Below are 26,888 nucleotides of genomic sequence, written 5' to 3' on the forward strand. Positions count from 1 at the left end.
GAAATTTCAAACTAAACACTGTTAAAAATGGTATTTTTTTCTTGCTCCACTTAGTTATGATAGGATTGAACAGCTTTGGTAATTTTTGACCCTCTTAGTCCTATTAGAGACATTTTCCTTTCCCACAGGAAGCTTCTAATCCTTTTTTCTTTCACAGGTTAAAACATGCTTCTAAGAAAGCTGTGCACTAATACCAGTTTGAAGGCCAACAGAATTCATGCACCCCCTTGGAGGAGTCCCCAGCCTTGGATTTGTACTTCAACATGAAGGAAAATTAACCTTTGGGCAGTGACACTGTGCGTATCAGTCCTCCAGGGCCCACAAAAAATTAATCAAGAAATGGAGTAGGAAGAGTATTCCTATTTAGCCTCTCAAGTTATTCCAGCATCTGCAAACATATGGCTTCTCTTTACTGTCTCTGGAGAGAATCCTGTGTCTTTCAGGAGCTAACATGATAAAGTTGGCAGCTGCCTGGAGAATGAACATGATTATTCAGCAAAGCATTAAGCTTTAGTAAACTGTGTCACAGCAGAAATCCCCACTCCTGCAGAAAGGGATTTCAGAAGATCTCAATATTTGTGTTCACAGGATTATTGCTCATCTACAATAAATTTGCTCATCTACTCATAAACATCAGCATTATACTGAAATTCTTCTGTGGCAAAAACAAGTGAGTTTTCACTGAGTGTGACTTCACACAAATTCTTGTGTCTCTGTAGAACATTCCAAAAATGAATAAAAGCATGGTTTGGTATTTGGGACGATACTTAAATACAGGTTAGGAGAGAGAAAGTAGAAAAGGGAGATGCTGAGCATTCCCATGTTTGAACTATTTAACTTGGGAAGCACTGGGGGACACAGGATAGTTCTTCTATCCTCCCTTTTGAAATTACAATGGAAGAATTTGATTTAGGAAAACACTGTGTTGCATATGATAAAACACACACATTCAAGTAAAAGGATTTGCCAAAATAAACTAAACAAAGTTAACCACTGGGTTTGCTGGATTCCTCCCCACCCCGAAAAAATGCAAGGTATCTTTCTGTCCACTACCTACAATATGCAATTTTGGGTAAAAATATGCACATTTAAGAAAGATACCATCAGCACAGAGGAATGTGAAAGAGGTTTGAGAGTTGTCCTCAACAGGTGCTGTGCATAAGAATGAGACAGACTAACAACTACACATCTTCCAAAGCCAAAAGGTATTTTTAGATTGAAGGCTACCTTAGGGAATAATTAAAATAGCTCTCTATCTTAGCAGAGGTTTATGATTAACGGGTATGTTATTTGTACATTCTACCAATGCCTGCTAATGCCCACATTTGGGTCTTCAAACTTTCCACTGTGTACTTTTGGTCTGGAGAAAACCTTGGACTAGAGATAAGACCATTACCAAAATCATATTTCTAGCAGCTCCCACGTCCACTCAACCACTCTGGGCTTGAGGGTGAATCAAGACCATGAAGTGCCTGCTGCTTCTCGCCTTTATTGGGGTGGCTGGTGAGTATATTTTTTATTTCTATTTCTGTCATTCAATAGGAAGCTGATTTTCTGAGCCAAACTGCAAGGTAGCCTCTTAGGGGAAAGCCAAGTTTTGACTTGCAGAAGTTTGAAGGCAGAGTCCTGCAACTTCCATCTTCTCTCTGCTCCTAATGCCTTATGCCACAAGCTGGGGGATGAATGCCTTCATAGGGGTACCTGACCCAGCTATAAACGTGTGGCCATAGCTTCAGAAAAAGGCTGCCTCCTCCTGCAGGACTAAGGAGTGCACAGGGAATACTTCTGGCCCAGGAAGTCCCAAAGCAACTGCAAAATTTTGGACCCTGGCTAGGTGCTCCAAGATAATATCACTGCACACTTGTTTTTACTTTTTCCCTCAGTCAAACCTCGACTGTTTCAGTAGACAGGATCCTGGGAAAGACACACCTATGATCTGATCCAGCAAGAACATTTCTATGTCCTTATGTTCCCTCAAGGAGCTCCAGCAGGGCTTTAGTTGCAGATATGTGAGGCACCAGTGTAGGTCGGATCCCTTCTCTGAGGGTGCAGCAAATGGATGTGCCTTAGATTTGCCCAGAACTGCTGCCTTGAGTGTCCATGGAAAGGGAGCTACAAGTGAGGGGCTTCAGACAGGCAGTCACAGGGCACATTACAGGCCACAGTACCTTTGGCCAGCTGTTGACACATGGCACTTCTTGTCTCCCAGTTGCCTTCCCCACCTTTGCTGAAGATGATGATGACAAGATTGTGGGAGGCTACACCTGTCCAGAGAACTCTGTGCCCTATCAGGTGTCCCTGAATTCTGGATATCACTTCTGTGGAGGTTCCCTCATCAGCAGCCAGTGGGTCGTGTCCGCTGCTCACTGCTACAAATCGTGAGTGGAAAAATTATGTCCTTCTAGAACCTACTTCTGTCTTCCAGTTCACTTCTAGCAGGAATTCTGAGCTATGAGACAGAAAGATGTGAGTGCCTCCATTCTGACCAGAGACAACCAAGGGATTAGTGTCCCATCATTCAGGAAACTGGGCTGAGGCATTCTGAGAGGGTTTCCACTTCTGAAAATGTTTCTGTGAAAGCAAAACACTTTCTGAAATAACCATTTTTTAAATGGGATAATGGGATAATCAAGCAACCAGTTCTGGGCTGTGATTTCTTATCAATTGCATGAATCTTGCTAAAGCATTGTCCCTGAAGAACAGGGAGAGGATTGAGGTCAGGCTAGAGCAGTTTGCCTTGTCCCAGAACATTTGTATAAAGTGCTGCTATGTATCCAACTGCTGCCATGTATTTACAAACCTGTAGAAATTCACCACCTCTACTGGCAGTGGGTTAAGATCTTGGTCTGGATCCCCAGGGCTCCCTGCAGGACAAGAAAGATTCCCTGCCCCAGAAGGCTCCTGTGGCAGTGATGCTGGAGCGAGTGCACTCAGTGACAGGGAGGTTTCTCTCAAGCTGCCAGGAGCAGTAAAGGACATGCTGTGCCTTCTCTTTTCCAGTCGCATCCAAGTGCAGCTGGGGAAACACAACCTGGGACTCACCGAATCCACACAGCAGTTCATCAACTCTGCTAAAGTCATCCGCCACTCTGGCTACAGCGCCTACACCCTGAACAATGACATCATGCTCATCAAGCTGGCCACCCCAGCCACCCTCAGCAAAGCTGTCCAAACCATTCCTCTGCCTACCAGCTGTGTGACTGCCGGCACCACCTGCCTGATCTCCGGCTGGGGCAACACTCTCAGCAGTGGCAGTGAGTACCCGGGGGAATGTACGGACCCTTGGGAGCCCAGGACAGTCTCTAACACCTCGCCATTAACCCCCAACAGGACAGGCTAAAACACAGGGAAGTGCTGTGGGACAGGTCTTTTGAGCAATGGGTCAGTGTAGGGACTGCACAGTGGATTCAGCTAATGTCAACAGAGTTGTCAGTTCTCTGGGAATAATGGTGAAGTCCAGGACTGTGGATCTTGACTTCCTACTAGAGACCTCCGTTCTCTCACACCAATGATCAGAGATGTGCATGGCAAGTGGTTTCTAGTCCTCTGATGACATCTAAACCTGCACAAGAGGAGAGAATGGTTTTCCTGAGGCTCAGGTTTCTTCCAGTATACGTATCACAAGAGTGACCCCACTCTTGTCAATTGATGAAATTCCAGATACCAGAAAATTTAAGGTGGCTGCAGTGTAGAATGGTGGGCCCATGGGTAGAATTTGTTCCTTCTCTACAGAAGGAACCCATTCTGTGGTTGCTGTTGAGAGGCAGCAGGATGGCTGCTAGAGCAGGGTGTCCAGATCTTGCTTTCTGCTAAGATCTTCTCCGAGCTCTGAAAAGGACTCAGCAATGCCATCAACCATCTCTCCCTATTTCCTTGCAGGTAACTACCCAGACCAGTTGCAGTGCCTGAAGGCTCCTGTCCTCTCTGCCTCCGACTGCTCTGCTGCCTACCCTGGACAAATTACCAGCAACATGATTTGTGTAGGATTCCTGGAGGGAGGAAAAGACTCCTGCCAGGTAAATCATCTGCCTCTCCTTTCCCAGTCATTTCTCTCCTGCCTTTTCCCAGATGAAGAGGCCTTCACATTACAGAGTCAGCTATACTCACCGCACTGGTAAATCTGAGTTCTTGAATGACACCAGAGGCTTCAGGCACACGTAACCTGAATATTTGCCAAGTACTGCATCCAGCAAAACCAGGCAGCTGACTCATCCTTAGCCATGGTTCCATTGGAGCTCAAGTCAGCCATGGTAGCATCAGGTGCAGAGTGTGAATCAGAAACAGCCTTTGTAGAACCTTTGTGCACAGTACACCTGACAGGGCTTCCTCCAAAGTCAGTGGTCTCAGGGAGCTCTGGCTCTTTGCTTAGGCTGATGCCATTTGCTGAATGTCCATATGCTTTGTGTACACAGGGAGATTCCGGCGGTCCCGTGGTCTGCAATGGAGAGCTCCAGGGCATTGTTTCCTGGGGTATTGGATGTGCCCAGAGGGGCTATCCCGGAGTTTACACCAAGGTTTGCAACTACGTCTCCTGGATCCAGTCCACCATTGCTGCCAACTGAGATGCTCGTTTGGTGTGACCTGTATTTTCTCATCATCATTTCTGTTCTTTTGGGTCTGGACAAGCAAAAATTATGAAAATTAATAAAGACTTTCAGGCACCTCTACTTTGTGCACTGTGTCTTGGAGAATTTCCATTGGTTGGGATATAGAGAACAAAGACAGTGAATGCCACTCAGGAGAAAGTATTTAATATTTGTAATACCTGTATAATGGAAGGATCTTAGAAAACTTTACAGACTCATCATAGAAGCCTTTCAGTCAGTTATTTTTAGTCATTTCTGAAGTCTTTAGTTTTGCCAATTCCTCCACATGTGTCACTTTGAAAAATTCCAATACAGGCTTCTGCCTCCTCCCTGTGTAGCTCTCCAGTACCTCCACAGTGGAGGATGGTGCTTGCTTCAACACATGAGGGCTGCCCAGACTCTCTTACTGTTCATTATCCTCATTGCAAAGGACAGTGCAAGGGCCCAGGGTAATCCATTGATCACATAAATTTCCATACTCCACCAGGAACAGAAGCTGGAAATTCTTTACTGGAGTGTGAAGCACTGGCTTGGTCAGGGGAGCTCCAGCTCATCCCATAGCTGTGGGGACATGGAGATGCTGTCTGGTGCTCAGGTTGTTGTGGTTTAAGCCCAATCAGCCACTAGGTGTTACAGCCACTCTCTCTCTACCCCCTTCCCTTGGGGGAATGGGAAAAAGGATAAAACCTGCAGGTTGAGATACAAACAGAGTAATAATATGGGAAAGTGAAAAGGAGAAGAGAGAGAAAGAAAAAGTCAAGGCAATCCATGTGATACACACTACTGTCATTCATTACCCACTGACATGGTGTCCAGCCCGTCCCAGAGCAGGGACAGGCAGCACCTGGCCAGTTCCCCTCAGTTTCCATACTGAGCCTCATGCTGAATAGGAGGAAATATCCTTTTAGCCAGTTTGGGTCAAATGGAAATGCTGTGCTGGAAATGCTCCCTTCCAGCTGCTTGTGAACCTGCCCTCTGCCTGCAGAGCATGAAGCACTGTGAAGTCCACGATTAGGAGTAAGCAGTTTTTAACTCCAACTAAAAATCTGTTATCAACATTGTTCTCATAGTGAATGCAGAACACAGCACTGGGCCACAGTCTCCACCTGTTAATCCTGCCTCCTGCTTAGCACCCGCATCCTGTTTTCCTCTGGACTTCCACTGAAATTGCTCCTTCAGGAAAACACTCAATTAGGTGACACCCCACCAGCCTTCTCCTTCCCAGCATTATGAGGCAGAAGTTCCAGCAGGGATCCTAGCGTGTTTCTACTTGTTTCTGCTTCCCTACTGTCAGGCAGAGCTCCTGGCACAGGAAGGAGAAGGATGAGGGAAATGTGCTGCCAGCAGACCTGGGTCGAATGGCCGGTTGCTCCTTCCCTGTGTTCTTGTCACCCTTGCCACTGTCTGTAGTGGTTTGAAAGCAAAACGAGTGAGAAATTCCAAGTCAGAAATACAATTTAATAGGAAGAAAGAAAAAAAAAGGTAAAATAAAATAAATGCAATAATACAAAAACAACTGACAGAGTCAGAATACATCCTGAGCAGGGTGGTGGAAGCAGTCCAGATGAGGTGGTCTTCCTGAACCAGTGATCTCGTAGAAGGGTCTGGTAACTCTGGTCCTCTTGGGAATCCAGTAGATAAGGGCTACTTGTACTGTCCCAAATCTCAGATTATATCCAAGTGAGAATGATTAACTCCTCCGCCTAGGAGGAGCATCTCACAATGCAATGATGAGTCATGAAGTGTGTCCTTGATGGCCCATTAAATAGAGATAGCTCGTGGAGGGAGTTACCTATGAGTCATGGGCAAGGCATTGATGGGCCATTAGCAGAAGACAGCCCAAAGGAAGGGGGCCTGGGAAGAACACTGCCTCACCTGGTTTCAACAGTTCATGAAGAGGGTGATAGAATAAAAGCTTTGTGCACATCCTACACTACAACCCAGGACACAGTCCCAGATGTTATTATCCCTGTGCTCATGGGGCTCCCCAGCTCGATCCAATGTGGATTTTGCGCCATGCAGGAGAGGAGCCGTGGATGTTGTTCAGAGCAGAAACACCTGAGGGCGCCCTGCAGAGGATGCAGTGGCCTGGGTCTCCTCAGCCTGTGAGCAGAGCAGCAGGGAGGTGTCACTGGCACAGCAGGAGTCAATGAAATTGCACTGTACAGGTGCTTTCCAGAGCCCAGTGCTCTCACTGGCTGAATCCCAGGGGCAGCCTCCACAGCCCACTGCAGGACCAGCTGAGTGCTGCCAGGAAAGCAAATCTCCTTGCAGAGGTCAGTTCTCAGGACAGAGGGGGCAATGACACAGATGCTCTGTGTCCCTGAGCAATCCCTGAATTTGCCAAATGAGCTGTGCCCCTGAAGCCAAACCTCCAGAAGCCCTTGTGTCACTGGCAGCACCAGCCACAGACACCCTGGGCTCCCCAGCAAGGTCCAAGTGCCAGGGATGAGCCATCTATGGAGGTACTTAGCCAATTTCCTGTCACCAAGGAGAGGTCACCCTGACCCCCATGCTCAGCGCCTTGTCACCCTCATGGCTGTCCCTGTGGGCCACACTCCCTCCTTTCTCTCATCCCATGCCAGGGCATTGACTGTCCCTCAGCTCCTCACAGGAATTTACCTTCCTCTCCTCCCGCTCTCACTGCCATGTCCATGAGGGCCCTCCCAAGTCTGAGTGCTTGGGCTGCTGTGCTGTTTGTTGGGCTCCTGCCTCCCTCTCACTGATGTTATTTGTTGTGCTCACAGTGATGCCCAGAGAAAAAGAGCCGTCCCACAGCTGGGTGGGATGTGTGGTGGCCAGGCAGGAACTGAATCAGCCATGTGTGGGGAAGACAGGGAAAGTGCATGGGAAAATTTAAGGCACCTGTATGTGGCCTTTATCCCGCATTCCTCCATCTCTCAAAGGCTTCAGAAGCCCAAGGGGAGCAGCCAGCACTGCCTCTGCCTTGCCCACCTTCAGCCTCCTGTGCAACTTCAGCCCAGTTCTGTCCTTATATCCCCCTCCTACCATCCTCACCCACCCACCCACCCACTCACGCCCAGCCGGCCCCTTCCACCTGCTGCATCTCTGCAGGGCTTCTGCTTTCCTGCCCTAGTTTGTGTCATTCCCCAGGCTTCCCAGCCAGCCAATGCCTTCTGACATCTCTTGGCCAGCCCCACCCCGACATGTCCCACCCTCACTCACTGCTCCCTCTTCACAGATCTTTGGGCAGCTGCAAGAGGCAGGTTGCTGAGAGGGAAGGGCCTTTTCCCCCCATGGTTCCCTGCTGTTTCTTTGTGGCCATGCTGGCCCCTCTGGGTAAGTGAACTCAAGGCAGCCCTGAACACCTGCATTGATCCTGCTGCTGCTCTCCCAGCTTTGTAGCCAATTCCTGGTCCTGTTTCATTCTGCAGAGCTTCCTGGGGTGAGGATGGGGAGTGAATGTGGTGGACAGGAATCCCTGAATTTTGTGCAGTGGCTGTCTCTTTGCCATTCTTTGTGCATCCCTTAGATGGTTCCTGGTTTTGGACACAAACTGCCCAGGAATGTACCTTGTCGATTGAAGAAGGATGGGAAATTCACTTGCTGGTCTGAAGAGCTGTCCCTTGCTTTGAAATGCTCCCTTGGCTGCCCTCTTTCTTCTCACCCTTTCCCGACCCTAGTTCCGGGTCTCCCCCCCACCCCGCCTAGTGTCTGGATCAAATTTTTCCTAATTTTTCCTTCTCCTTGCTTCTTGTATTTTTCCTTTCCAGTGTTTGCCCTGGAACAGTCTGAAGACGTGGTAAAAAAAGAAGGCCAGTCCGTGAACCTGGAATGTTCCAAGAAGAAATCCTCCAGCACAGCTATGTACTGGTTCGTGCTGCTTTCCCAGAAGAATTCCAGGCTGACTGTATTGGCTTCTGCAATAGAAGGTGCTAAGGCCTCAGTGGAGAAGGGTTTTGAGAACCATTTCAAGAGCAGTGACATAAAAGGAGACAGAATCACCCTCTCAATAGAACATGCCTTTCTCAATGACTCTGGCACATACTACTGTGCTGAGGGTGAGCACAGTGGTGAAGCTGCTGAGGGAGCTGAGCACAAACTTGTCCCTGCACAAACAGGAGCTCTTTTCCACCTCATGGGGGCTGCATGAGGCTTCTCACTCATTAGCTCCTCTGCTTCCTAGCCTTGCCTTCCTGCCCTTGTCAGATACTGTCAGTTTCTTTGTCCATCTTTGTCTCCTTGGCACTCCAGACCTCCCTCTGCATTTAACTCTTACTTGCACTACACTTACTTCTATCAGCTCTTCTTCTCCACTCAGTCTCCCTTCCCTTCCCCACCTTCTTTCTGTCTTCAATCTGCACTGCACTGACTTTCTCTTACTTGACTCCAGTCAACCCTTCTCAGGATTCTCACTGTCAAACAGAATGAGTGCTTGTTATGTGGGAAGTTCTTGGTGCACCTGTAGATGCAGGCAAGGCCAGGCAGGTGTTGAAGTAGCCAGTACCCTGTGGGAGCTGCCCACGTGTTATAACGACTATATAGGCTCCTGTGTTATAACGACTTCTCTGTGGTTGTTCTGTGGCCAAGGAATGTGAACAGCAGAGCACAAGGCTGTGCTTACTCAGGTAAAGTATTATTTCCTCCATGTAGAGAGCGGTCTCTAGGGCAGGATCCACCTGCATTCTGCCCATTGAGCCACATGAAGTTTATCTTCAGCAAACATGTTATGAAGATTACCGATGATGTTAGCAAGTGGAGCTGATAACAGAAATTTGCAACAGCTAACAGTGCTCTTTTCTTCAGTGACTCAGATGAAAGGGTAGAGAGTGTGCTCATCAAGTTCACTCATAACCTCAAGTTAGGTGCTCTTTCCAGTACCCCAGGGGCTGTGCAGCTCTTGAGAGGGATCCCAACAGGCTGTAGAGATGGGCAGAGAGAAACCTTGTGAAATTCAGCCAAGGCAAATGCACCTGAGGAGGAATAACCCCATGAACCAGCACAGGCTGGGAGAATACAGCTGCTAGGAAGTCGTTCTTCAGAGAAGGGGCTGAGGGTCAGATGGACCCTCAAGCTCCCCATGGAGCATCAGTGTGTCCTGGTGGCCAAGAAGGCCAGGGGTGTCCTGGGATGCTAAACTAAGAAGAGTATTGCCAGCAGGCTGAGGCTCCACTTAGCCCTGGTGAGGCACATCTGGAGTGCAGTGTCCTGTTCTGGGCTCTTCAGGACAAGAGAGATATGGAGCTCCTGGAGCAGGTCCAGTGGAGGAGAAAGGTGATGAATGGAGTGAAGAACCTCTTTTGTGAGCAAAGGCTGTGGGAGCTGGGCCTGTTTGGCCTTGAGAAGAAGCAAGCCAGAGGGCACTTCATCAATGACTATAAGCATCTGAAGGGAAGGTGACAAGAGGTAGATGCAGGCTCTTCTTTATGTTACCAAGCACTAAGACAAGAGACAATTGGTAGAAAATGATGCACAGGAAATTTCACCTGAATATGAGTCGAGAGCTTTGCTGTGTTGGTTACCATGCATGCGGAACATATTGCCAGAGAAGTTCTGTAGGGTTTCTCTCTGGAGATATTCCAGAACCATCTGGATACAAGCCTGTGCCACGTGCTCTGGGATGGCTCTGCTTGAGCAGGGATGATTGGAACAGTCACTCCCTGAGCTCCCTTCTTAGCTGCCCCATTCTGATTCTCTCCTGCAGAACACACAGCCATGCACAGCACTGGCCTGCATGGGGCACTCCAGGTCGTTCCCACCCTGCACATTCCCATGCCAACGTGCAAGATGCTCAGGACCTAAACCAGGGCCCCACAGAGCAGCCATGCCTGTACACCATCACTAACTCCTCAAGTACCGTGTCTTCTGCAAGGCTCCCCAGGCACTGCCCTGCCCTCTGCACACCCCAGGGAATTGCAGACCCTTTCCTGGCACACATCAGGCACAGCCTCCTTTCAGCTGGAGTGCTGCTCCTGGTGTGAGGATGTGGCATTTCTACAAAGCAGCCCAATCTCTTTGATTTATCTCCCACTTCTTTACAGGAATCTGGGGTCTTTCCTGAATCTTCTCTAGGCAGCCTGGGGAAATGAATGTAATGGGACTCACTGAGAGCTGCAGCAGAGGGTTTGGGAGCTGGAGGCACTGCTGCTCTCCTCTGCTGACAGGACACAGGGGAACATGTTCACTGCAAAGCCCGTGGCAGCCTTGAGCAGCTGGCTCCCTTGATGTCTTGTATGGGCCAGCCTTCCACTGCTGTGCATTGGTGGGCACACAGCCCAGCATAGATGTGCAGAGTCTGTGTCAGAGCTCTGGACCCAAACTCAGTGCACACAAATTGTGAGTGTCTCTTCCTGCCTGCAGGCATTTCCCATTGCCTTGGGCAGCTGAACAAGGCTGTGTGCAGGGAAGAAGACATGATTTTCTCCAGCTTTGTCCATTCAAGTCCTGCTGCTCTTTTGCTGAGTGCTGCAAGAAAGAGGCAAGGCGAGTATGTGCTCTTCTCTGGCATGGAGGTGGTCAGTCTGTAGCAGCACATTCTGTGGGGCAAACACTTCTCCTGAGCAATCTCTCCGAGGTGCAGTCTCTCCAGGGGCAGACCCAGTGCAGAGGCAAAGGCAACCTGTTCTCTCATTGAGATCCTCCTTTGGAGTTAGAGAAGCACAGTTATAGAACTGTTCTCTGTCATGCTTCAAGAGTCACCAGGTTGGCAGGTCAGCACTTTTTTTTTCCCCATACCTGAACAACAGGTCAGGCCTGACTGGGAGAAGCAGAGATTGCACATTGCAGCTTGCAGGTTTGGGAGTCTGTGAGTTTGAGGCTGGCTGGGGAGGAGACAAACAGCAGGACACAGACATGCACATGCATTCCTGAGATCTCCTCTTCCCAGCATTTTCTGCCATTTGCTGCATTCCTGTGCACATGCTCAGCCTGACACACAGCCCCATCCTGCTCCATGATAGCCCTGAACTATTCCACCTGATGAACTCCCACCTCCCCATGGACACCCACGCTCACACCCAGCAGGAAGCCAGAGGAGCAGAGGACAAGCACCTCAGGACTGCCTGCAGGTGTCATTCCCCACCGTTCCTGCACAGCCAGCTGCCTTGGCACGTTTCAGACTGCCTCTCATTCCCCTGCCCAGCCACAGAGAGACCTCTCTCCTCCTCTCCACCTCTCCTCTTTACACATCTCTGTGTCTGTGCTGTCACCAGGGGCAGGTTGCTGGAAGGAGTGGGGCTTTCTCTATGGATTCCCAGCGGTTCCTTGTGGCCATCCTGCTCCCTGTGGGTAAGTGGGCTTCCCTTCCTCTTGAATAGCTGCACTGGAGCTGCTGCTGCCTCTGCAGCTGTGCTCCCAATTGCTGGCAGTGCCCGTTTCCCAAGGCTTCCAGGGGGAGGATGTGCAATGACCCAGGTGAGCTTTTCCACCCCCTATTGAATTGGAAAACTCTGCAAAGCTGCAAATTCCTTCTTTCTCATCCCATATTTAATACTTCACTTGAGAGTACCCAAGTCCCTATTTCCCAAAACAGATTTACTCTTGCATTTGAAGTGGGTTTATTTGGGGCTTTTGGATCTTATATGTCTTTTTCAGAGAAGCAGGGCACTCTCCCAAAGTGTTTTCATGTCCTGGTGGCATTCCATCCTATGACATAATTCAAGGATGTGTGTTTTTGTCCTCTTCTATGCATTTCACTTTCTACCTTTCTTGTCTTGTCTTTCCAGGCTGGGCCCTTCAGCAATCACCAGACACAGTTGTCCGAGTGGGAGACACTGTGACTCTGGAATGTTCTGCATCAGGGAATGAATTCAGGTCCATGTCATGGTACAAGTTACCCATGGAGAAGGATGTCAGTATGCAGTTGGTTGTATATTCAGCGGAAGGTACCGAAGCAGATTTTGGGGTGGAATTCAAACATCGCTTCCAGAGTAATGGGACTAAGAACAACCATTTATCTGTGAAGATACAGTCTGTCCTGCTCAATGACACAGGCACCTATTTGTGTGCTGAACAAGCTGCACAGTGACTCAAAGGCTTTTGCAGCATAGCACAAACCTCTCCAGGGAAACAGCAACCTGCCACCAACACACACTGACCCCTGTGTTTAACACACTGTGTTTGACAGAACCTCATTTTCCCCACTTGCCCTCCAGCTCTTCAGGAAAGACGGTGTCTGTCTGTCTGTCTGTCCATGTGTCTTTCTACTGCATAATCTCTAGCTGCTTTTTTTGTTCTTTCCCATCTCTGAATCACCTTTTGACTCAACATTTCTTCTTGTCAACACTGTCTCAGCTCATTTCTCTGCCATTCACAGACTGCTTCTCACTTGCCAATTTCATGTCTTTCTGTCGGTCCCCCTGACTTTTCCTCTCTGTCCTCTCACTCAAAGTCCTTTCCTATTCCCTTCCTCATCCATCTGTCCCTCCTTTCAATGTGTTACATTTACTCATGGTGTGGGGAGCAGGATGTGGAAAAGTTCACACAGCACTTTCCCTCTCCATGAGCTGGAAGGACAAGGCCCACTGGTCCTTGTCGCCAATGGTCTACGGGGAATGGGCACACTGCTGTGCACTGTGGACCCCAAGTTACACCACTGCCCTGTGAGCTGAACACACTGTTGTTTGAGAATTGTCCCTGCCCACAGCAGGAGACTGTCGCCCCTGACTTTCTTGCTTTTGAGTGTTTGAGTCTTTGCAGCACCGTTCTTACGCTGCTTCACATAAGCAATATTGTATTCTTAGAAATTATCTGTATGTTTTGCATAGTTGTTGTCTGAGAGAGAACTTGATTGAAAGTAAGAGTGACCAATCAGGTCAGGAGGTTGTAACCTCCTTGGGCCAATCTTGGCCCTCTGGAAAAAATGTATATAAGTAGAATTGGAGTCAGATAATAAAGGGCCTTACATGTTTGACCCTTCTGCTGCCTGCTGTCCTCTGTGAGGGTCCACACCCACCTCGCAACGTGTTGCCTCTTTAAGGGCAGGGGTTACAGGAGACTGCCCAGGTTGGCCATGGAATGTCCCTGGAGTTTTCAGCAGGGGCTCTTTGTGTTTCTGAGCATCTTGTCTGGCCTAGTCATATATCCCCTGCTGCTTGCTGCAAGACACGAGGGCTGCCCTGACTTGCTCATTCATCTTTATCTCCGGTTTAAAACAGAGCGCAAAAGCCCAGGGGAAACCATCCCATAAATTTCCATCATCCATCAAGAACCGAAGCTGGAAATTCCTTACTGGTGTGTGAAGCACTGGCTTGGTCAGAGGAGCTTCAGCTCATGCCATAGCTGTGGGGACAATGAGATGCTGGTGCTCAGGTTGTTGTGGTTTAAGCCCAGTCACCCACTAGGTGTTACAGCCACTCTCTCTCTACCCCCTTCCCTAGTGGGATGGTAAAAAGGATAAAACCTGCAGGTTGAGATAAGAACTGAGCAATATTATGGGAAAATGAAAAGGAGAAGAGAGAGGAATAAAGGGTCAACTGAATCCATGTGATGAACACTACTGTCACTCATGACCCACTGACATGGTGTCCAGCCCATCTCAGAGCAGGGATAGACAGCACCTGGCCAGTTCCCCTCAGTTTCCATACTGAGCATCATGCTGAATGGGAGGAAATATCCTTTTGGCCAGTTTGGGTCAAATGGAAATGCTCCCTTCCAGCTGCTTGTGAACCTGCCCTCTGCCTGCAGAGCATGAAGCACTGTGAAGTCCAGGATTAGGAGTAAACAGTTTTTAACTCCAACTAAAACTCTGTTATCAACATTGTTCTCATAGTGAATGCAGAACACAGCACTGGGCCACAGTCTCCACCTGTTAATCCTGCCTCCTGCTTAGCACCCGCATCCCATTTTCCTCTGGAATCCAATGAAATTGCTCCTTCAGCAAAACACTCAATGGGGTGACACCCCACCAGCCTTCTCCTTCCCAGCATTAGGAGGCAGAAGTTCCAGCAGGGATCCTAGCGTGTTTCTACTTGGTTCTGCTTCCCTACTGTCAGGCAAAACTCCTGACAAAGGAAGAAGGATGAAGGAAATGTGCTGCCAGCAGACCTGGGTCGAATGGCCAGTCACTCCTTCCCTGTGTTCCTTTCACCCTTACCACTGTCCCAGATGTTATTATCCCTGTGCTCATGGGGCTCCCCAGCTCGATCCCATGTGGATTTTGTGCCATGCAGGAGAGGAGCCGTGGATGTTGTTCAGAGCAGAAACACCTGAGGGCGCCGTGCAGAGGATGCAGTGGCCTGGGTCTCCTCAGCCTGTGAGCAGAGCAGCAGGGAGGTGTCACTGGCACAGCAGGAGTCAATGAAATTGCACTGTACAGCTGCTTTCCAGAGCCCAGTGTTCTCACTGGCTGAATCCCAGGGGCAGCCTCCACAGCCCACTGCAGGACCAGCTGAGTGCTGCCAGGAAAGCAAACCTCCTTGCAGAGGTCAGTTCTCAGGACAGAGGGGGCAATGACACAGATGCTCTGTGTCCCTGAGCAATCCCTGAATTTCCCAAATGAGCTGTGCCACGGAAGCCAAACCTCCAGAAGTCCCCGTGCCACAGGCAGCAACAGTCGGGGTCGTGCCTCCCTCTCACTGATGTTGTTTGCTGTGCTCAGAGGGCTGCCCAGAGAAAAAGAGCCATCCCACAGCTGGGTGGGACATCAGATGCCCAGTCAGGAATCAGCCATGTGTGGGGAAGACAGAGAAAATTCAAGGAGCCTCTGTATATGGCCTTTATCCCTCATTCCTCCATTTCCCAAGGGATCCAGAAGCAGAAGGGGAGCAGCCAGCATTCCTCTGCCTCACACCCCCTCAGCCTCCTGTGCAACCTCAGCCCAGTTCTGTCCTTACAATCCCATCCTTCCCTCCCCACCCAGCCACACCCAGCCTGCCCCTTCCACCTGCTGCATCTCTGCAGGGCTTCTGCTTTCCTGCCCTAGTTTGTGTCATTCCCCAGGCTTCCCAGCCAGCCAATGCCTTCTGACATCTCTTGGCCAGCCCCACCCCGACATGTCCCACCCTCATCACTGCTCCCTCTTCACAGATCTTTGGGCAGCTGCAAGAGGCAGGTTGCTGAGAGGGAAGGGCCTTTTCCCCCATGGTTCCCTGCTGTTTCTTTGTGGCCATGCTGGCCCCTCTGGGTAAGTGAACCCAAGGCAGCCCTGAGCACCTGCATTGATCCTGCTGCTGCTCTCTCAGCTTTGTAGCCAAATCCTGGTCCTGTTTCATTCTGCAGAGCTTCCTGTGGTGAGCGTGAACAGTGAATGTGGTGGGCAGGAATCCCTGAATCTTGTGCAATGGCAGTCTCTTTGCCATTCTTTGTCCATCCCCTCGCTGGTTCCTGGTTTTGGACACAAACTGCCCAGGAATGCACCTTGCCTATTGAAGAGAGATTGGAAATTCTCTTGCTGATCTCAAGACCTGCTCCCTTGGCTGACCTCCTTCTTCTCTCGCTTTCCCTAGCTCCCCCACAGTGTCTAGATCAAATTATTTTCCCTATTTTTTTCCTTTCCTCATTCTTTCTACTTTTCCTTTTCAGTGTTATCCCTGGAACAGTCTTCAGACATGGTAAAAAAAGAAGGCCAGTCCGTGAACCTGGAATGTTCCAAGAAGAAATCCAACAATGTATATATGTACTGGTACATGCTGCCTTCCCAGAAGAATTCCAGGCTGATCCTGGTGGCTTCTGCAATTCAAGGTTCTAAGGCAGAAGTAGAGAAGGGTTTTGAGGACCATTTCAAGAGCAGCGACATAAAAGGAGACAGCATCACCCTCTCAATAGAACATGCCTTTCTCAATGACTCTGGCACATACTACTGTGCTGAGAGTGAACACAGTGGTGCAGCTGCTGAGGGAGCTGAGCACAAACTTGTCCCTGCGCAAACAGGAGCTCTTTTCCACCTCATGGGGGCTGCATGAGGCTTCTCACTCATTAGCTCCTCTGCTTCCTAGCCTTGCCTTCCTGCCCTTGTCAGATACTGTCAGTTTCTTTGTCCATCTTTGTCTCCTTGCCACTCCAGGCCTCCCTCTCCATTTAACTCTTAGTTGCACAAAACTTACTTCTGTCAGCCTTATTTGTTCCCTCTGTCTCCCTTCCCTTCCCCACCTTCTTCTCTCTGTCTTCAATCTGCACTCCACTGACTTTCTCTTACTTGACTCCAGTCAACCCTTCTCAGGATTCTCTCTGTCAAACAGAACAAGTGCTGGTTATGTGGGAAGTTCTTGGTGCACCTGTAGATACAGGCAAGGCCAGGCAGGTGTTGAAGTAGCCAGTACCCTGTGGGAGCTGCCCACAGGCTCCTGTGTTATAACGATTTGTCTGTGGTTGTTCTGTGGCCAAGGATTGTGAACAGTAGCGCACAAGGCTGTGCTTACTCAGGTAAAGTATTATTTCCTCCATGTAGAGAGTGGTCTCTGGGGCAGGATCCACTTGTCTTCCGCCCCTTGAGCCACCTTGAGTTCATTTTGACCAAAGATCTTATAACAATTACAGGTGATGTTAGCAAGCATAGCAGAAAACAGAAACTTCCGACAGGTTACAGTGTTCTTTACAGCAGTAACTCAGATGAAGAGGTAGAGAGTCTTCTCATCAATTTCACTCATAACCGGAACTTAGAAAGGCATTTCCAATACTCCAGGGGGCTGTGCAGCTCTTGAGAGGGATCCCAACAGGCTGTAGAGATGGGCAGAGAGAAACCTTGTGAAATTCAGCCAAGGCAAATGCACCTGAGGAGGAATAACCCCATGGGACAGCACAGGCTGGGGGAATGCACCTTCTGGGAAGCAGTTCTTCAGAGAAGGATCTTGGGGTTGGCATGGACATCAAGCTCCCCATGGAGCAGCAGTGTGTCCTGGTGGCCAAGAAGGCCAGGGGTGTCCTGAGCTGCTAAATTAAGAAGCGCATTGCCAGCAGGGTGAGGGTGGTGAGGCTCCACTCAGCCCTGGTGAGGCACATCTGGAGTGCAGTGTCCTGTTCTGGGCTCTTCAGGACAAGAGAGACATGGAACTCCTGGAGCAGGTCCAGTGGAGGAGAAAGGTGATGAATGGAGTGAAGCACCTCTTTTGTGAGCAAAGGCTGTGGGAACTGGGCCTGTTTGTCCTTGAGAAAAAACAAGTCAGAGGGCACCTCATCAATGACTATAAGTATCTGAAGGGAAGGTGACAAGTGGTAGATGCAGGCTCTTCTCCATGTGTCCAAGTACTAAGGTGAGACAATGGGCAGAAAATGATGCACAGGAAGTTTCACCTGAATATGCGTCAAGAGCTTTTCTGTGTTAAAGACTGTGCAATGAAACAGGTTACCCAGAGAAGTTCACGAGGCTCTCTAGAGAAATTTCAGAACCATCTGGATAGAATCCTGTGATAGGGGGCCCTGTTCTTCCACATTCAGAGGGGCCCCGTTCTCCCACGTATGGGTTCACCAAATGTCACCCCTCACTTAGAGGGGAGACATGTTGCACCTGTGTGTGGACCCTCAGAGAGGACAAGCAGGCAGCAGCAGGGTCAAACATGGAAAGCTCTTTATTCTCTGACTCCATTCTTATATACACTTTTTACAGAGCACCAGGATTGGCTCAAAGAGGTTACAACCTCCTGACTCCATTGGTCACTATGACCATCAGTCACGTTCTCCTCTCAGAGAGCAACTATGCATAACACAAGATAAATTCTAAGAATACATATTGTTTACATGAAGCATAGTGAATTCTCATAGTGAATGCAGAACACAGCACTGGGCCACAGTCTCCACCTGTTAATCCTGCCTCCTGCTTAGCACCTGCGTGGGAATACACAAGACAGAGAATAAAACAGACTTAATTAGCATGGCTGGTTTGATAACCAGGATTCCATGGCAGGAACAAATAGAGCTCTGAAGATTACAGAAGATGGGGTTAAACCTGCTTTCAGGAAGAGGAGAGATGCAATCAACTCCTTGTGACAAAGATGTTGTAAAATGCATAAGTTGTTTGTATGATCTTTTAACCTAATTATTGTAGTGGAAATTATTACCCTTCCTGAAATGGTGTATAGGCTTTTGGAAAACTTGAGTAAAATTGAATTCTGATAATTGAATCAGTCTTCCCGTCTCTCTATCAATCGTCAATAATTGGTGCCCTGTATGAACGGAGAACAACCGGCTAACTGACATCAACTGACGACATCTCTGGAACTGATTGTGGCAGTGAAAGGACTGCAGTTGGGCCCACAATTGCCTGTATGCTGCATTGTGACAGGTGAGCCAGGGGAACTAAAAGTATGGGACAGGGAATGTCTGCCGAGAGAGACGTCTATGAAACCGTGATGCGCTGCCTGAGCAAGCATGGTTCCCCCACCCTTAAGTGGGACCTTAAGTCGCTCCTGCAATGGATGTCACACATGTTCCCCGATACCACCCCTTCTATTTTTACTCTACGCTACTGGGACGAGGTCAGTGTAAAACTCTAGGAGCTGGCTATGCTGCCTGGCCATGAGTCAGAGCTTCATCTGCTTTCCCCTTGGAGGGTGGTCATGGACACAATTAAAAAAGAGGGGGGAAGTGAGGAAACCTGTGAGGAAATGCAGAGACTGCCCCTGCAGCTGTGCTAAACCCAGAAGTGCCCAGGTCCTGCTCCATCCCCTGTCCACACTCCCTCTCCGACGAAAGCCAGGGACAGAGTGCAGATGCCACCAGTGGCCTGGCTGCTATCCCACCAGCCACCCCAGACCCACTGAACACTAACTGATTATGTGGACACAGACTCTAGCAGTGATGGAGAACCTTTTGACCATGGCCCCAAAAAAGATCTGGACTTAGTCCCTTTGGATGCTCATAACAATTGGTTACAGATAAAAAAGAAAGTCCTTAAGGACAGAGACTTTGCCTTTATTTCACTAATTGATGCCGCTTTAAGTTTCACCAGAATGGCTGGCTGGCTTTTACAGAGAAGTATCTCACAGCACGGGACTGCAACAAGTGCAGACACAAATCCTACAGCCCACAGCAGCTGACACAGAAACCATGAGCAACCTTCAGCTTCCAGCCAGCCCCACACCCACTGGACTGTCTCCGACTTACGTGCAGTCACTCCAAGAACCTCCGAGAACCACAAGCCTGGACCTATCAACCAACAACACAGTAATGTTGTCTAATTGCTCAGTTTTTTGTCTCCCTACAGGAAATCTATGGACTCTTAGTATTCAGGCCTTGATTATAGGTAGATCATCTACATTGGTAACAGGACTGTTTGTTTTGCCAGGAGTCATTGACTCTGACACAGCTGGGGAGATAAAGATCATGGCTTGGATCTGCCAGCTGCCCTATGTAGTCCCAGCCTAGGCAATATAGCCCGAGCTCATACCTTTCCCAGCAGTATCCTTATCTACACCCCCCATAGCACAGGGGTCGAAAATTTTCTAGACACAACTGTATCATATCTCAGCATCCCACATGCCAATGCAAAGTGACTCTGAAAGGCAAAGACTTAATTTTAACAGGTCTCATTGATACTAGTGCAGGCCTGATTGTTATCTCAAGCAGCCAATGGCCTAGTGATTGGCCAATTAACACTGGGCCTCAGGTACTCTCAGATATGGGTGGGAATAGTCAAAGCCTGCAGAGGACACTTAATGCAAATTGCTACTGTCAAACCTTTTGTACTGTCTGTCCCCTTGGTTTTGTGGGGGAAGAATCTCTTAACACAGTGGGGTTTTAAAATTCAAACAAATTTTGTAGGGAGGCCATTGAAGCTCACAACACTTTAAAACTAACCTAAAAAGCAAAAAAAACCAGTTTGGTGGATTAACGTCTTTTAAGTTCTTGACAGGAAAGGGGGAGCCAGGGATGGCACCCCTGCTGAGAAGAATGCAGAAAGTCCTTTTATGTTTTCAATTTTTTGAATTGTTCTTTGCTGGACCCTAACCAAAAAAGTTACAGCCTTTGAGTGAGAACTTAATGCAGGACTGTTTCTCTCCTTCTTTTGTTTATTTTGTCATCATGATAAAAATGAAAATTAGAAATGTTGAAGGTTTAAAAAGTTGAAACCCTTGATTGTCATAGAATAAGTGTATTAATATTTTAAAATGTAATAATTGTAAATTGTAATGTAATAGTAAAGAACCACCTCCGTGGTCCCCCTGAAGGGAGCAGTGAGGGGGGGGCTGCTTGGTCGCTGGAGGCTGCCTGCAAGCCCCCCAGACCCCGGAGTGGACTGCTCACTGCCTTGGGAGAGCCTGCACCGCCCCCCAGACCCCGGAACGAGCTGCCCGCCACCTTAAGAAAACCTGCACAGACCCCGGAGCGGGCTCGCCCATCGCTCCGGAGAAGCCTCCAACCCCCGCGAAATGCCAGCAGCCTGCGGCTCCCATCCTGGGCAGCCGCCGCCGCCGCAGCTCTGCCAAAGGGGCGGCCTGCCCCCAACCCAACCCGCTCCAAAAGGACCCGCTCCCTGGGCTGCCACCATTGCCGCTGGCGGCGTGGCTCTATCGACGGGGCGGCCCCCGCCCCGGCCTGGCCCACTCCAAAAACCCGCTCCCGGGCTGCCGCCGGACCGCCGCCGCTGGCGGCATGGCTCTGCCAATGGGACGGCCCAGCCCGGCCCGGCCCCGCTCCAAAAGAACCCGCTCCCCGAGCCACGACGGATCACCGCCGAGGCGCCACCACCAGCGCCTCCCCCCCCCCCACCATCGAGCCCGTGAGACCTTCGAGACACCCCCTCTCCATGGAGCGCGGCCATCTCGCTGATGCTTGTTGCAAAATGCCATGAGGCTGCTGCAGCCCCTGAGACCCCGTAGAACATGTAGATTAGAAATCCCAAATGCATTCTGGGACCCTTTTTAACAGCAAAAACCCCCTATGAAGATGAATCTAAGTAAGATTTAAATCGACAAAAACCAGTACTAAGCTGTATATACCCTAGAGCATCAATAGAGCTAATTAATACAATTTTTGTAACTCGCTGTAACCTAAAAATACCAAACGAAAAGTGAGACCCCGAGGCAAACAAACGGAAATCAGAACTCCTTGGAGACTCCCGGAGAGGGAAGAGTTCTCCAGCTTTGCAGGAACATCCGGCTGCAAGGCTGAGCAGGACTCTCCTCCTCAAGGGCAAACCTGGTTGCAAAATCCCTCGAGCCACCCTTGTAAGAGCTGATTAATAAAGGCATTTTAAGGAGAAAAATATTATCTCCACCTATTTTTAACAATCAAACCTGGGTTGAATGCAAATGTGTTGAATGTGAGATACTGTAGACATGTGCATCTCATAAAAGACAAGGTACTTGCTGTCAATATGATCCATCGAGATGCAGCAGAAAAAATGCACAAATTCAACTAATAATGTGTGGGTATAAGTTTGGTCTACCTGAACAACTGGAAATTACTCTGGAGCAGTGGCTTATTGGTACTGAGAATAAGGATAAATGATTGTAATAAATTGATTAGCCAATTTAATCAATAAAAATAATTTATTGAATAATTGAAGCATAAGTTTTGAGAAAGCCACAAGCAAAAACAGTGCTGAGCCCAGGGTCACCACTGGGTGAACTTTAGATTCGGTCTCTATTGCCCCGAACCTCCCTCGGTTCACCAATTCTACCTTCCTAGGGTCTGGTTTTATACAGTTTTTCTGGCTGGGCAGGGTTTTTTTTTTTCATTCTTTTGTCCCTCTTGTTCTTCTAACGTAATCATGTCCTTCTTTTTCTTGCTGCCTGTCTGTCGAAAAAAGTTTTCAGAAGGGATGAATACTTGATTCTTTCTGGTATTGGGATGCAAGCCCTTGACCCTTGATGATGGAGATTATCTTATCATAGATGCATATCCAGGGCATCCCTGGAGGAGGCTCATCTTCAATTGCTGCCACCCTTTTCTATTGCAAATCAATTTCTTCCCCTGTGGCTGCCTGTGGTTTCACAATTCCTGGAATCTTTAATTCTAAAGCACAAATTATTTTATACCATATATCACATGATGATTTCCCGAGTACTATGGTATTTACTAAGAATTGTTTCTAGTGCTTAGACATTGCCTGTTGATCAACCCAAAACAAATATTTGGATAACTCTGGCTAATGCAACCAAACAAGATACCTTACACTGAGCTACCACATCCCCAGAAAAGCCATTTTTAACCTGTTTAATTGGTTTGCCATTAGATGGCTGGCCAATACCAGAAGCTATTAAAAGCATTGTACAGACCTCAAATCCTGTTACTACATGGGATCAGTGGACTCCTTGCCTTCCTAGAACACCCTTGGAGCCACAAGAATTAGAACTCCTGGGTTCTGTAAAAATTGATTTATGTGTTAATTTTAATTACACAGGAAATAATCAGTCTAAAGCTTGGGATGTTTCTCCCTATAATCTCGTGTATAAGAATTTTTCTGATCACTCAGAATATATCCATAAAGGCCATATAATAGCTAAAGGAAAGTGTGTTTAAACTAAAGGTAGAATCTGGATCTTGGCTAGATAACCTGTTTAGTGGCTGGGGTTTGACACCTTGCCTAAAGGATTTTTTTAGAAAAGGAATGCATGTGATGATTCTAATAATAATTATGTCAGTTATGATACCTTGCTTGCTTCAATGTGTGCAGAGATTAATTAATAAGGCCATGAAAGGAGTGTTTTTGGTTAATACTAAAGGGGGAGATGTGGGAATACCCAAGACAGAGAGTAAGACAGACTTAATTAGCATAGCTGGTTTGATAGCCAGAGTGCCAGGCAGGAACAATCAAAGGTCTGAAGATTACAGAAGGTGGGATTAAACCCGCTTGTGGGAAGAGGAGAGATTCAATCAATCCTTTGCGAGAAAGATGTTGTAAAATGCATAAGTAGTTTGTATGATCTTTTAAGCTAATTATTGTAGTGGAAATTATTACTGTTATAAATGCAACGGCAAAAATCAGATTAACAAAGAAACAATTTATTAATAAAACAATCCCAATCACCGATAAGAAGAGAAAACCACAAATAGGATTCACAGCGCAGCGCCGGGTGAATGGGGGGACCGCACTCTAAGGCACAGTTTTCCCAAATCCACACGGAGCAGGTCGCAGCTCGGGGTTTTATAGGGGTTTTCATGTCTTGAGGCGAAACAGGTGCCCAGATAGTCCCGCAAATAGTCCAAATAATTTTTGGACGGGCTTCCCGGATTTGTCGAACTTTGCAGATAGTATTCCAGGAAGGTCCTTTCACATGCGGATGGGGCTCGCAGGCCCATGGTTATTTCAATGTGTATTCCTCGGCAGAGAATTCTCTTTTCGTTCGGAGAGGAATTTCTCTGTCTGGGTGTGATGCCGATTCTTATCTGGGTTGGCTAGTGTCTTTGTTCCTCCTGATGGCCCTTGTCCCGTTCTTTTTGTCCCAGGACTGAGGACGGTGGAAACCTGGCTGGGGAAAAGTTTCTACAGACTATACTCTTTTCACATTTTTATATTAACACCAATCTGACATATCTTGCTGTATTCTTTTATCACGAATTTTTACCCAATGTCACATTTATCACATTACCCTTCTTGAAATGGTATATAAGCTTTTGGAAAACATGAGTAAAATTGAATTCTGATCATTGAATCAGTCTTCCCGCCTCGCATCAATGGTCAATACATCCGCATCCCGTTTTCCTCTGGACTTCCAATGAAATTGCTACTTCAGCAAAACACTCAATGGGCTGACACCCCACCAGCCTTCTCCTTCCCAGCATTAGGAGGCAGAAGTTCCAGCAGGCATCCTGCCCTATTTCCACTTGTTTCTCCTTCCCTACTGTCAGTCAGAGCTCCCGACACAGGAAGGAGAAGGATAAGGAAAATGTGCTGCCAGCAGACCTGGGTCAAATGGCCAGTCACTCCTTCCCTGTGTTCCTTTCACCCTTGCCACTGTCCCAGATGTTATTATCCCTGTGCTCATGGGGCTCCCCAGCTCGATCCCATGTGGATTTTGTGCCATGCAGGAGAGGAGCCGTGGATGTTGTTCAGAGCAGAAACACCTGAGGGCGCCGTGCAGAGGATGCAGTGGCCTGGGTCTCCTCAGCCTGTGAGCAGAGCAGCAGGGAGGTGTCACTGGCACAGCAGGAGTCAATGAAATTGCACTGTACAGCTGCTTTCCAGAGCCCAGTGCTCTCACTGGCTGAATCCCAGGGGCAGCCTCCACAGCCCACTGCAGGACCAGCTGAGTGCTGCCAGGAAAGCAAATCTCCTTGCAGAGGTCAGTTCTCAGGAAAGAGGAGGCAATGACACAGATGCTGTATGTGCAATCCCTTAGCAATCCCTGAATTTGCCAAATGAGCTGTGCTCCGGAATCCAAACCTCCAGAAGCCCTTGTGCCACAGGCAGCACCAGCCACAGACACCCCGGGCTCCCCAGCAAGGGCCCCAGTGCCAGGGATGAGCCATCTCTGGAGGTACTTAGCCAATTTCCTGTCACCAAGGAGAGGTCACCCTGAGCCCTATGCTCAGCACCTTGTCACCCTCATGGCTGTCCCTGTGGGCCACACTCCCTCCTTTCTCTCATCCCATGCCAGGGCATTGACTGTCCCTCAGCTCCTCACAGGAATTTACCTTCCTCTCCTGCTGCTCTCACTGCCATGTCCATGAGGGCCCTCCCAAGTCTGAGTGCTTGGGCTGCTGTGCTGTTTGTTGGGCTCCTGCCTCCCTCTCACTGCTGTTATTTGTTGTGCTCAAAGTGATGCCCAGAGAAAAAGAGCCGTCCCACAGCTGGGTGGGATGTGTGGTGGCCAGGCAAGAACTGAATCTGCCATGTGTGGGGAAGACAGGGAAAGTGCATGGGAAAATTCAAGGCACCTCTGTGTGGCCTTCATCCCTCATTCCTCCATCTCTCAAAGGCTTCAGAAGCACAAGGGGAGCAGCCAGCATTGCCTCTGCCTTGCCCACCTTCAGCCTCCTGTGCAACTTCAGCCCAGTTCTGTCCTTATATCCGACTCCTACCTTCCTCACCCACCCACCTGCCCACCCACGCCCAGCCGGCCCCTTCCACCTGCTGCATCTCTGCAGGGCTTCTGCTTTCCTGCCCTAGTTTGTGTCATTCCCCAGGCTTCCCAGCCAGCCAATGCCTTCTGACATCTCTTGGCCAGCCCCACCCTGACATGTCCCACCCTCACTCACTGCTCCCTCTTCACAGATCTTTGGGCAGCTGCAAGAGGCAGGTTGCTGAGAGGGAAGGGCCTTTTCCCCCATGGTTCCCTGCTGTTTCTTTGTGGCCATGCTGGCCCCTCTGGGTAAGTGAACTCAAGGCAGCCCTGAGCACCTGCATTGATCCTACTGCTGCTCTCCCAGCTTTGTAGCCAATTCCTGGAACTGCTTCATTCTGCAGTTTCGTGTGGTAAGGATGGGCAGTGAATGTGGTGGGCAGGAATCCCTGAATCTTCTGCATTGGCTGTCTTTTTGTCATTCTTTGTGCATCCCCTAGATGGTTCCTGGTTTTGGACACAAACTTCCCAGGAATGCACCTTGACTATTGAAGAGAGATTGGAATTTCTCTTGCTGGTCTGAAGCGTTGTCCCTTACCTTGACCTGCTCCCTTGGCTGCCCTCTTTCTTCTCTCGCTTTCCCTAGCTCCCCCACAGTGTCTAGATCAAATTATTTTCACTATTTTTTCCTTTTCCTCACTATTCCTACTTTTTTTTTCCAGCGTTAACCCTGGAACAGTCTGAAGACATGGTAATAAAAGAAGGCCAGTCCTTGAAACTGGAATGTTCCAAGAAATCCAATAGCATATATATGTACTGGTACATGCTGCCTTCCCAGAAGGATTCCAGGCTGATCCAGGTGGCTTCTGCCATAGAAGGTGCTAAGGCAGAAGTAGAGAAGGGTCTTGAGGACCATTTCAAGAGCAGCGACATAAAAGGAGACAAGATCACCCTCTCAATAGAACATGCCTTTCTCAATGACTCTGGCACATACTACTGTGCTGAGAGTGATCACAGTGGTGCAGCTGCTGAGGGAGCTGAGCACAAACTTGTCCCTGCACAAACAGGAGCTGCTTTCTGCCTAATGGGGGCTGTATGAGGCTTCTCACTCATTAGCTCCTCTGCTTCCTAGCCTTGCCTTCCTGCCCTTGTCAGATACTGTCAGTTTCTTTGTCCATCTTTGTCTCCTTGGCATTCCAGGACTCCCTCTGCATTTACCTCTTACTTGCACAAAACTTAATTCTGTCAGCCATTCTTCTCCTCTCTGTCTCCCTTCCCTTCCCTTCCCTTCCCTTCCCTTCCCTTCCCTTCCCTTCCCTTCCCTTCCCTTCCCTTCCCTTCCCTTCCCTTCCCTTCCCTTCCCTTCCCTTCCCTTCCCTTCCCTTCCCTTCCCTTCCCTTCCCTTCCCTTCCCTTCCCTTCCCTTCCCTTCCCTTCCCTTCCCTTCCCTTCCCTCCCCTCCC

At 48.8% G+C, this 26,888-nt stretch overlaps 1 protein-coding gene across 1 annotated transcript; it reads left to right on the plus strand.

The window, feature by feature from the left end:
* Positions 1-1,383: 1,383 nt before the first annotated feature.
* LOC310906331 (trypsin I-P1-like) lies at positions 1,384-4,616 on the plus strand. Its single transcript, XM_083855519.1, has 5 exons — positions 1,384-1,503; positions 2,210-2,378; positions 3,001-3,254; positions 3,880-4,016; positions 4,413-4,616. The coding sequence occupies exons 1-5, from the start codon at positions 1,464-1,466 to the stop codon at positions 4,560-4,562; spliced, it is 750 nt and encodes a 249-aa protein (XP_083711645.1). The 5' UTR covers positions 1,384-1,463; the 3' UTR covers positions 4,563-4,616.
* Positions 4,617-26,888: the final 22,272 nt, after the last annotated feature.

The sequence above is a fragment of the Zosterops lateralis genome (assembly GCF_965231275.1).
Source record: "Zosterops lateralis genome assembly, chromosome: 2".
Taxonomy (NCBI): Eukaryota; Metazoa; Chordata; class Aves; order Passeriformes; family Zosteropidae; genus Zosterops; species Zosterops lateralis.

What these genes read in the sequence shown, in the direction of transcription:
- LOC310906331 (XM_083855519.1), top strand. Translation starts at nt 1,464, where the DNA reads ATGAAGTGCCTGCTGCTTCTCGCCTTTATTGGGGTGGCTG. An exon ending in CGCCTTTATTGGGGTGGCTG is followed by an intron (nt 1,504 to 2,209) that starts GTGAGTATATTT and finishes CTTGTCTCCCAG; the next exon opens with TTGCCTTCCCCACCTTTGCT. An exon ending in GAGGAAAAGACTCCTGCCAG is followed by an intron (nt 4,017 to 4,412) that starts GTAAATCATCTG and finishes TTGTGTACACAG; the next exon opens with GGAGATTCCGGCGGTCCCGT.